Source organism: Nesoenas mayeri (assembly GCF_963082525.1).
Source record: "Nesoenas mayeri genome assembly, chromosome: 8".
NCBI lineage: Eukaryota > Metazoa > Chordata > Aves > Columbiformes > Columbidae > Nesoenas > Nesoenas mayeri.
Genome location: NC_137554.1, coordinates 32,194,823 through 32,207,145, shown reverse-complemented (window position 1 = coordinate 32,207,145; position 12,323 = coordinate 32,194,823). Strand labels below are relative to the sequence as shown.

General features: G+C 41.6%; 1 protein-coding gene across 6 annotated transcripts in view; it reads left to right on the top strand.

Moving 5' to 3' along the window:
- EIF2B3 (eukaryotic translation initiation factor 2B subunit gamma) overlaps nucleotides 1-12,323 on the top strand; it is a 101,237-nt gene that overhangs the window by 37,299 nt on the left and 51,615 nt on the right. For all 6 annotated transcript variants that reach the window (XM_080348542.1, XM_080348545.1, XM_080348544.1 and 3 more), the window contains exon 6: nucleotides 11,466-11,555. In XM_080348542.1, the coding sequence (XP_080204668.1) occupies nucleotides 11,466-11,555 (90 nt within the window). The remainder of the gene's footprint in view (nucleotides 1-11,465; nucleotides 11,556-12,323) is intronic.

The window sequence follows — 12,323 nt, the reverse complement described above, 5'->3', positions numbered from 1 at the left end:
TTCCTAAGGGAAAACATGTTGGGTTCCACGTGGAGGTGACTCACAGGTTCTGTTGAATACTTATGGAAGGCTTCAGTCTTCTACCTGCCACGTGCCTGCGTCACTATTGCTGATTTCAGCTCTTCCTACAATGACAATAAGAAAACTGGCTATAAGTGTTAATTCAAGTCTCAATGGAAGTATCTTAGATATCTTAGGATACTGCTGTTTCCTACGGTTTCTAGCTATGCTGACATGTACCCGATGAGTGTTTTTCATCATTGGTTGGTGCCTGAAAAGTTGCTGTGTGGTGAAGAAGTGAAAGCTGAACAGTTGACGTGTTGGGGATGAGCGGAAGGTGTTGTGCTGCTCTGGAGTGGTTTTAGGCCACAACCAAATGTGAGCTCTGCATGTGGGGGAAGAGTCAAGGACAACTGCAGTGCGTGCAGGTGAGAGATGTTGGGGCCATATCTTTTTAAGGGCTGATCTGATTTCAAATGCAAGTTTACTGGTCTAAATTCTTGATCCCTGCTTGCTGCAGGCTGAGTAGAGCCACGGATACGGAGAATTAGGTGGAGTTACAGGGAGGGGAGATACTGCTGAGCTTTGGAAGTATTCCTTGCAGGTAGGCACTGTCTTGAACTTGCGTGTTATCTCCACAAGTGGATAATATCTTCTTATTTACACTAACAGTTAAATTATGAGATGCTTTAGCTTTTCAATCTAACATGAGGAAGGACAACCAGAGAAAGTCTGTACTAGTGTGGATCAAAGTACAGGGAAACAACTGTATGAGAACCCATTCTCAATAGTCCTATTTGTTACCTTAAGCAAAAATGACACCCTCACTGCCACTGTTTGTGTCCTGAAGAGAATCCCAGGCTCACATCTCTGAGGAACTCATTTTCTTAGCTGGTTGAATAATAAGACCCAACACTGAGATTAACAGTTATTAAAAAGATACAAGTGCTCTGCTGTTAATTGATCATTTTGTGCTTACTTGCTTGGCTGATATTTTCACCAGTTACTTGTTTTTTATGATTTTTGAGTACTGTTCATTAATGTAGTTATTTCATTGCTGAATTAGCATATTTTTATATAGCGCTGTTGCTTATACTTTCATTTCAAAAGGAGAGGTGATTGTCCTTCCTTGCCAGAACTATTGTGCTATATGGTTCTTACTTCCAGAAATTCCTTCAGGGCTTCAGTTTGTATTTGATTTTTGGCTGGTCTGGCAATTGATCCAGTCATGTATTTAATTGAAAACATATATAGCTTGTATAGATTAAAAAAGGATCATTTGCATGTAAGGAAAAGCCCATTAAAGTATGTTTGAGAATTCTTACTTGCACCTGGACATAGAAAAAGCTTAGCAAATGATTTTGTGTGGATCTGTTGTACATTTGTTTATTTTTTATCAATGTACGTCAAAGTCCATATACAAATAAAATGTGCTATGCAGGCTAATTAAATCAGTGCCTGCGTGGAAGAACTTAGTTTCTGGAATTGGTCTCGTAAATCTGAGATGTAAACAAAAACCCAGTTATTTTTATATCGTTTCCCTTTGCCTCATGAACGTGATGCTGGAAGTTGGAAAGTTATATGTTTATGCCTCTTTTTATAGAAGAATATTTGCGTGGCTGAGTTTTTATTGAAGTATAATTCCTGGTTTCCTTAAAGCTGAGCGAGGCTACTGGAAGGTGGGAACACACCTTAATTTGAGTTGCTGTGAAAGGCTGGGCATTTTAAAGCTTTCAAAGCAGCAAAGAGTGTTTCTTCATTAACAGTTATATGCTGCTTTTGTAGAAATGGCTGCTTCAGCTATGGAAAGTAAATTGGGAGCTTTTCCTGCAAGAAGGATATGCAAAGAGCAGCATTTAGGCCACGGGATCTTAATGTCCCTCCTCCTGCCCTTACATACCTGGAGGTGATGGAGGCACCGCTGCCTTTATTCTGTTTCATTCCATCTGTGTGCTGAGATGGGCGGTCTCCAGAGGCTCCATTTATCTGTGATTGTTCTTCCTCGGTTGGTTTATAGCTTCCTCATAGACTATGAACTCATTGTACTGGTTCCTTTACAACGTAGAACGCAAAGATAGCGCCTGTCTGAAGAGTTTAGAGTCAAAATGGACTGTACAATTACGGATATGGCCCTTGCTCCCATTTAATGTGAAATTCCAGCTCTTTGGAAAAAAACCCCCTATTTTCTAGTGAATTCCGATATAATATATAAAATGTACTATTAGTGGGGACTGCAGCTTCTGTGGTGTGAATAATCAGACCCAGTTCTTCTGAAGTGCAAAACCTCCCTTTAATTTTTAATAGCAAATTATTCTGAGAGCAGGGCCCAGAAGTATGGGATTTTTAGAAGTAAACTTGTCTTTCAAGGATTCCTGTTCACTTTGGTTGTGTTCTCTGCAAAAGCAACCATTGTAGACTTAGCTCTTTTTTATTACTAATATAGTCTAGAAGGTTAGCACAAGGCTTTAAAGTTACAGATTGTTTCTAATACATTTTTTCTTTATAAACTAAGGGCAGGACTGTACACGAAATCTCTGTTATTGTATTTGTGCTTTGTACTCACGTACTTGCTGACTGTTTTACAAGCCAGTAACGTAGTAGCCACAGGCTAGGAAGCTTGCCCAGAAATCTGGCATATTTAATTAGTTCTAGTAAACAAGCAGAGTTTCAAATTTAATTTTTCCTTCTTTAATTCCTATAAACCTCAAGTCATTTAAAACTTCATTTTGACACTAGTTTCGTTTATGCAATTGGATAATACCGCAACAGTCCACAACCACAGACGAAATAGTCCCAGTCTCTTCCAAGCAAGAAGGGAATAGAAGTTATTTTGTTTAACCAGTATTTGAGGTTGCTGTAAAACTGTAAATGATAATCTCCAGGTCATCCACTATCCATTTTCTTTTTGATTTCTGGTAGGCTAAGTGTTTCAAGATGAAATTGTCCTACCATGGGTTCAGCCTTGCAAAGGAAAAGGATTGGATTTGTTGCCGTTCTGTTACAAGAGCAAATTATGGAGGCATCTGAGCTCTGTTAGTTGCCATAGCCGGTTTATTGCTTCTAGGCTCAGAGGTTTAATTCGCTGCACCAAAAAGCAACAGAGGCTGTAGTTGCTGGCTTCTCTCTTGCTTTTCAATACCAGCTTGTGATCAGTGGCAAAAATGGTTCCCTACTACTGCTTTTGCTATTGGGAACCAGTGCAGTCTAGATTAAAGACATCTCGCCTACCTGTTCCATTGCCGGAGGGAGCCGCGCTGTCTCCAGACAACTAGTGTGTTCATGTTTCCTTTTCGCAGCCATAACATACTTGCTCATTTTGACCAAAAACTGGACTTTGTAACTTCAGCTAAATATATATATATATATATTTCAATTGTGAAAATTCACAGATAAATATTGTCTTATTAGCTTTCCAGACAGCTTTTCCTTCAAACATGTGGTGTTTGTTTGGGTTTTTTTTAATGAACAGTGACTGTCTCCAACTTATGATAAAGGCAGCTCTCACCTACAGTATTGAGTTGACACATGTGCACTCGTTTGCATGAAATTTCTCGGTCAGCAATGACCATCCCAGAGAAGGAGGTTAACCTGCTACTCAAGGTGCCATCTCGCTGCATTCAATTCCCCAGGATTTTCTTCTGCAATATTCTAGTTGCTGCATTATCACTGTTGGAAAGGAGTGAAATTGCTCCAGCCCATCGTTAAGCTGTTACGCAGGTTCTAGGAGTGGGTAAAAGATGAGAAAGAGTCTTGGCAATCCAGCTCTGTCCTCAGCGCGGTTCTGTTCAGTTGGGTTTAATGCCATAGTGCTCCAACTTAGGCATCCTCCTGAAACCATTTTAGCTGTTGAGCTCAGTTCTTTACAGTAATATGAAGCAGCAACTTCTGTTATAGCTATTAACAAATCTGGAAATTTTTAATCATGAGTAATCTGGTCTAACCAGAAACTCATCCAGTGTGGTTGTAACCACTGTAATTACTTATTTTAAAAATGCAAATTTGGACTTTGGGTAGATGTTCTTCTTGTGGTAATAATAGCTCTTTTTCTGTTTCTTTTTGACTTTTTTTTCCCCTCAATACTTACATTCATCATCTCATAGTATTTCTAATGGTGTTTTGTAAAATGTCGGTTAGCTATTAAAGGAATTAATCGTAAAGTTCTTTTGAGTTGAAAAGTAGAGAGATGTCTGCAAGTGGCTTCAGTCTGACTTTAATTCTGCTCTGGATTTAAATTCTGCTTTCACTCTGCAAAAAGAATACTACATTTTTCTAACTTTAGGGCTTTGTTTTAATGAAGTTCTTATTTGATACTGTCAAAATATTAGCTGATAAATAGTATATGTCTTTTGAACTTTTTGCCCATGTTTAGTAGTCTGAAGATGTATGATTACCTTAAATCCCCAAATTTTGCAGGCCATAGTTGGAGGCGCTAGTAAAACCCACCTCACCCGGGAGGCACAGAAGGTCTTTGGAGCCTTATCGAGCAAAGCTGTGATGAGCCGGTCACTGTTTTGTTTGCCTTTGAGTCTAGGCCAGTAACATAAAGAAATTGTGGCAGCCTTGCTGCGTTTAAGCTATATATTGCTAGTGACCTACAGCTTTGACCTAGTATTCAGTTTCACTGTTTCCCATGCATTTACTGTAATTATTTGATTTAAGAAAATATATCATATGTCTGCTGCTTAGCCCTTTGGGAACTGGCGTAGGAGGGATCAGCAGGAGCTGCTGTTCTTCAGTAGCCTCTGTACAATCCTCCAGCTTCAGTTGTTTGCTTAAAACTTGTTCCTCTTATGCTCTGTCATCCTTTCAGCACCAGTGATTTTAGGGAACGATTATTTACTAAGGTGAATTTCCACAAAGCAAGAAGCGAAATGGGCTGAAAATTGGAAGTGATTAGCGTTGCCAGGTGCAGACTTTTAGTTCTTTCTCCTCCTTTACTAAAGAAAGCATTTCCCAAAGCTTGATTAAATCTCTTAGATCACAGTTTAGCCCAGCATAAGAAAAATAAGCTCAAATACCAGATCTGAACCAAGTGACTAAGCCATGTCCTGTTGTGTTGGAATTGAATTGGTTATAGTGCACAATAATCTACTTTATTGTCATCCTGGCCTTAACTGTAGCATAAGATGATTACATTGAATGTGTATAATAATAAGGCTTACACTTTGTATATACTGCTTTAAATATTTTGGCACACCACAGAAAGAACCTTTACGTGCAAGGCTTGATTAATCCTTTTCCTCTGTGTATAGAACAAGTAGCTGCCAGAGCTCAAGGGTAAAACCTATTAATAATGTCTGTGGCAGTCCCCGCCCTCCATTGCAGTGTATTCTCTTCTGTTCACACCAAACTCCAGACTTATTATCATTTCGGTCTCTCTCTTTTGCTTTCCGAGTTTCTACATAGCAATTGAGGTATTCCAGCAGACGTGAGGCTAGCATAAATGTGTCTAGTATAAAATATTTGTGTTTTCTCTGTATTTTCAGTGGATAACAGGGAAAGAGAGAAAGGGGCAGGGGGCTTGTGGGGAACCTGGCCCCTGTGTTATTTCCTAGAGCTGATAGCACTCGCTATGGCAGAGAAGACCCTTAAAACCAAGTTTAGGGAGGTGCTTTCCCCAGCAGCTGTGGCTGGTGTGCTGCGGGGGGATGCACTTGCACCCAGTAATCATCCCCAGGGAGAACTCCTGGGGCTTGGGGTGGGCAAGAAATCACTGTTGTTCTGGTGCTCGTATGGGGAAACTGAAGCAGGACTAAGGAAAACATTTTCTATAAGGTCATGGGATAAGTTGGCCGTGCAGCCATCAGCACCCTCGCTGTTCAGCATCGAAGTCAAGAGAGATGTTAATGTTAAAGCATTGTGTGGTCGCCAAGATAATGACTTTTTTACGGGAGGTTACACAGGCTTATTTAAACCATTACTGACCTTGAACTAATATTAATCCCAAGTTCTGACTGCTAACCTGTACTCTTTATACTAGAGAAAATGATTTAATCTTTGGCTTTCAATGAAAGTTGGTTCCTTTACCAAAAAGTTTTCAGCATGTTTTTGTCAAAAGTAGGCTCATAGTTTGTATTATAGTCTCATGGGTATATTAATAATACAACACAACAAAGAAAAATAGCAAGCGGTGAAGGTTTTAAATGAAAAATATTTATTATTCGGAAGGCTTACAAGCAACTTAGGTCATTAGATCAATAAAACATTCTTGCTTGGAAAGCACTTCCCATTCCTGGTGCAGTGTCTCTTTAGAAGCCGCAAGGATGGATCCACGGGTGGTTACCAGAGAAGCTGCGAATGTGGCACGTCCTCCCGCGCCAGCTCCTCAAGGGGCCAAAGCACGTCCTGCCCTCCTGTCTGTGAAAACTGGAGGAAGGGAACCAGTGCGGGGGTGGCTCTGAGTTGGGAAACGGGGGCCAGGGTCACACCTCGCTGTTTGAAATCCCTGGCGATTGCTGTTGTGTGCCCCGTTCCTCTCCGTGCTGGCTCCCTCGCACCACCGGCGCTCTCCTCACAGCCAGAACTGAACCAGCATCTTCCCCCCCCCCCTCGCAAACCCGCCGGCGGGGGCGCCGGGAGGGAGGCCCCGGAGCCGGGGGGTCCGGCCGCCGCCGCCGCGGTTCAGCCCGGAGGTGGCAGCATTTCACCAGTGGGCAGAGGGGCCGGGGATCCGGCCTGGGGGACGTTCACTTGGCCGAGTGCTTCGGGAGCTTTCTGGCCAAAAGCACGGCGTAAAAAATTAAGGTCATAAGGTGTCTGGGATTTTCAAAGAGCCAACGTAACAGTGGTCTTTTATTATGAGTAAGTTTACAGCCAAGAGCTGTCCCGTAAATGAGCGATGCGATTTAGGGAATTTTTGTAAACTTTTTTTTTTTCCTTTAAAGTAGGAATGCTGGAGACATTAAAGGTGGTCTGGCAGCTTTTTGCTGTGAGACTTCGTGTTGATCTGTACGCTGGCTTTGTATCAACATGAGAGCACCAGCTCCATGCAGACAGTCGGGGGTCAGCGCTGTGTTTGGACTGGATGGCACGATTCTGCACACGAGAATAGTCCAGCACATAGTGTGGGAGATAGGAAGAATGCAATAGACTATCTGAGCTGTATGTGATTAAATAGAAAATAAATGAGTGTGGAATGCATAGTTTACACTTGGCATACTGTTATTTGTTTACTTATTTTGGAGGGATGGAGAGGAAGATGAATTAATATCCCATAAGCCCATGGTGGATGTAATTCAGATATCGGTTCAGGAGCCAGGTTAATAGCAGGTATGATGTTTGGATTTTTGTTGTGTCGTTGCTCGGATTAGCGTTTGGGTACGGACAGCCTCCAGTCCTTGAGCTTAGTTAAAGACCTTCATATTTTCCGTCAACAGCTGCATGAAGTTAAAGGCAAAGAGGCCATGGGATTTCTCTTTCTCAGCTAGTTTATTTGTGAGGTGGTGAGGTTAATGTGGCAATATCCCATGCTTAGTAGAGAGGCTTTTTGGCTTTAAGCTTTGTGTGTGCTCCCTTCAGATTTATGATTTTGACCCCAGCCTGGCATTATCACACTGTCAGTGGGAGTGCAAGGCTGGTTTGAACCTCCAGCTCTTGGTGGTAATCTCTCTTAATTAGTTTACAGTTTAAACAATTGTCCATCTTTTTGCCTTTAAACGAGGGAAGTTTGCTCTATCAGTGGTTGATTTCCCTGAGGGAGGAAGTCCTGAGAGAGGTTATCGGGGAGAGAAAAGCTCCGGGCTCCACTTTCAAAGCAGTGCCACGTACGAAGCATGCATCAATCCTGTTAGTACTGCTTATTATTTCACAATGGCGTGTCAGGAATTACGGGCACAGACCTTTCTAAGGACTCTTGCAGACCTTTATGCACTCTCATCCCGAGTCAGGATTTTGTGGAATTATGTGCTAATAAAAGCTAATTTTACACATTAAATTGCGTTCTTTGAAATTGCTCTTTTAATTGCTGATCTTTCCCTGACTTCTCCACAGATCTCTCTGAGCCTCCTCATTGTCGACTTTCTGCCAGGGAGCCCTCGGTGCCTCATCATTAAGGCTAAAATCTGCCATCACTTAACATAACACATAGAGCTTACAACTGGGAGCAGCCCCCTCCCTTGCATGGGAGCACAGACAATAATAGACACTATAGTGGCAGCGCCAATGGGAGTTTTACCATGTATTTTAATGACTTGAGCTTGATTACATTTGCTAGATTGAACCGAAGTTCATTTAGTAATTGGTATGATTCTTAGAGGGTTCACGTTTGACATTCCTCACTCATTAAAGAGCTCTGGCAATGGCTGTTACAACTTTCATCTCAATGGTGACCCTCTCAGATATATATCCAGTCTTTTTCTTTTGATAAACCACCCAACCCGGCGCTCATTAACACTCAACCGTCTGCAGCCAGCCCCTCCTAGTACCTTCTCCCTTGCTTTGATGATATAATTAAAAGCCTTCTGTATTATCTCCCTCAGAGCGATAAGCCTAGGTGTGTCAGCTCTCGGTACTTGCATTGTTTGTTATTCGATTCTCTCTGTATCAGCTGTTCCTCACGACGGGCTCATTTTTCATATGTTGTAAAGCTTACTTGATGGACTGGGAGATCAGAGGCATGAGAAGGGAGTGTGGCTTTCAATATTAGTAACCAGATGCTCATTTGAAATGGTGATGGAGTTTGCTGTTATCTGTTAGATTATTTGGCTCCTTTGCTTTTACCTGAAGATAAACTGGTTTAAGCACTAGTCAATGAAAATTAGCATCATCTTTAGTGGCTTGTTATGATAGTGCTCTTATCAGTCTGGTTTAGTGTGGCTATTCTCTCCTTGAGCCTGGTTTACAGAAATGGCAGCTTTGTTTATGCATGTGCCCAAACTTGCCTGTTTGACCTTTGAAGCTGTGATTATAATATTAATCTATGGGACTATTCTGTTGCAAATCACTTAGGTGGTCTGTATTTCAGAGGATTTTCATTGGGAGACCTCCCTCTTGTCCAGCATGATGTTCCGTTATTGTTAGTATATTCTACATTGAAGCTAACTCAGAGTGGCGTTTCAGTACATCTTGTTGTCTGGCTGGGTTTTGTGGGGTGTTTTGTGTGTGTGTGATGGAGCTGCAGTGAGGACAGCGCCGTGCTGCTGTCTGTCCACTTGCGCTGATTTTGTATAACTTTATAGCAAAGTTGCTTAGCTATAGAAAAACTTGGTACAATGCTTGCAGGCGGATACAACCCAGCGCACAAATCCTCAGTACCCTGCGGTGGAGCTAAATAGTGTTATTCCAGTTTGCAGGTGGGGAGACTGGATGTGTGAAAGCCACACAGACACTGGCAACAGAACCAGCATCTTTTGAGTTCCCGTTTTACACTCCGATGCTTGATGTCCAGCCCGTGCAGCCTTCCCTGTCTTGTGTTTAAGGGAGGTTGTGCCAGATCTTGAATAGGAAGAGAAGAACCTGGCATTCTGGCATTAATGAAACTGCGATCTGTTTGTCATCTTCTAATTAAGACTTGGGATTTTTCCTTCTATTTTTCCCTCTTCTTCCCGTTTTGGATCCATTTCCAATTTTTTTACATGTTTCTTGCCTTGTTCCATTGTTTTGTTCATTTTCCCAGCTTTCCTCATTGCTTCATTTCTTTCCATTTGTCTCTTTCACCCATTTCAATAAACTATTATATTCATTATGTAAATACAAGGGAGCCCTTTTTCTCAGAGAAGATATGAAAATTCTCTCATAAATACACAAAATGTGGAAACCATCCTCGGGATGCAGAGCAGGAGGGAGTCTGCTGACTTCCAACTGCAAGACCTCATTAAAATGAGTGGATTCCCTATCCTCTTTGCATAGGGAACGTTGCTGTTTGGGCTGACTTCCACAGCAACATCTGGGCCACTGATAACATCAGTACTGGAGCATTGCTAGGTGAGCTCATGTTTTGTTAATGAAGCAATCTACTGAAAGTGCATATATCATTTTTTAGTACCACATACTTTACTGCAAAGACTCGTACTACTATTATAGGAGCTTTCCTTTACAAGTGCGAATTAAATACTTTTGTTATAGTTAATATGCTTAACTTGAATTGAATAGCATGCTTAAGAAATGCCACCTAGATTTAAAAACTTGAACACTTAGGTACTTTGGGAGTTCGATGCACGAGTTAAGAAATACACTGAAAAAATGCGTATTAGAACACCTGATATTCTCAGTAGCTTTGTTAGTAAATATTTGGTGTGCTGGTATTGGTTTTCTACACACATGTAGTTGCGAGTGATCCTTCTGCTGAGCTAACTAGATAATAAGTGATCACGATCACAAACATCTGACTTTAGCATCTTCTGGAATAAGCAAACAAAGGTCGGATGGAATATACTGGTAAGCTATGTTCAGTCAATCTTCACTATGAAATCCAGGCATCCAAGGAAGAAAAATTAAAGCGGATCATTTCATATATGGATTGACATTTCTCTCAACAGCCTCTGCACTGTGAGTGCAGTTACAGCCCAGTGTCATCCCCAACTGGTTTTGTGTTTTGTCATGTTTAATTTGCACGCTGAGTATTCTTGCGTCCTGAGAGCTGGTGGTGAGTGTTCAGAAAGCCAGAGTGCTTTTAAATGAGGCTACAGGTGTGTGGAAGGGAAACTAATATTGGCATAAAATATCTTGCTGTTTTGAGACAAGTTCCAAAAAGAGTTTTCACTCTCTAAGAACACAGAATGCATGAAGAGAAGTAATAGAAGCAATCGATGAGTCTTTCTCATATAAAACTTTGTTCTTAAACTATTGAAGCTTTCGGAGATTTCTAAGTCTCTGAAATATTAACCTGCCACTGGTCTGAAAGTGAAGACTTCCCTGTTTGCCATTGTTTGGCTACTGATGAGAGGGAGTTTTACTGATCTTTTCCATCTTCCTGGGCTGGATAGGCAAACACTTTGCAATTAGCTGTGGCAGTCATTTGTCATGTGTAGTGCAGGAAAGGTGAGCAGACCCCATCTCCTTTCCCTATTCCCCTGCAGGAAGTGTTGGAAAAATTACAGTAATGCTGGTGTGTTTGCGAGCAGAACATGCACAGCCTTGCATATTAAGACAGGCACTTAGCCAGGAGCTTTGAATTATTGTACCCTGACATTACCCACTGTAACTTTTAGCACTCTGGGCCCATTACTTTGGCATACTGCCCAGTAATGTGCAATTTCCACTTACATAAGGAGATGTAGCAGGAGTAATGACTCCTTGGAGAAGGTGTTTTCTTTCGCAGCAAATCAGCCCAGGGCCAGCAGGTGTAAGTTTATAGACAGTCCAGTAATGGCAGCCTGCACTGTTCTCCTCTGTTAATCCAGGGGCAGATGGAAAGGAACAGATCTGCCTTCGCACACTTTTCACTGTCCACTGATTTAATTGCAAAGTTAAGCTCTTGTAAACGGCCGTGCAAAACTCTATGATTTTCCTCTTTTTGTCTTTTCCAGGCACCCTAGAATGCACATCAGAACGGGGCTGATGGACGCTCATCTCTACTGTCTGAAGAAATATGTGGTAGATTTCCTTGTAGAAAACAGGTAAGAAACCAAGCAATACACAAGGTAGTAGCAGGTGTTTGCATTGACATGTGGTTCACACCAAAGCTTTTAAAGGAAGATTTGCTTCATTAAGTGGGCGACCATAAAATAGAAATGTGAAAGAAAAGAGTTTTCAAAATGCTTTAGCTACACGATAAAGAATGCCAGGCATTATGGCTGAGCTTCTTATTCAGATCTTTTTTAAAAAGAAATATCTAATAGCAGCATAAGTAAAAGCTAAAATTTTCGCCTCTCGTCTGCATCCCATGTTCCCCTAATGTATCTGTGATTTTTGGCTGTTCATTTCACCAGGGCTCCCCCATTGTTAGGGCTGTGAATACATTTCTGACCTTTGATTTCCCCCACCACAGTCTGTTTTGGCCTTTGCAATCACCTTTTCTCTCCCCCTTCACATCCACCACCACTGCAGGTGGGCTATCTCTGTAGCATCCTATGTTTTTAGCTTGTGATGTTCCTCTGTCAAAACTCAGAGACCACCCACTGAGACTAAGAAAAACATCCATTTATGGAAGTAGAGAAGGATCTTAGCTATAATATTTCATGAAACAGACCGAAAAAAACCCCACTGTTTATCTTTAAAAAACAAACAAATGAACAACCCCCCCTCACAGTAAGTAGCTCAGTTTTGGAATGATGTCCTGTTCCTCGACTTTTTGTAGCGCTCTCATGCCTGTTACATATATTGAATGCTCACTGGGTTCTCAAGGGTCTTCCTACCCTTTTAAATAAGATGAAAAACAAAGGGGC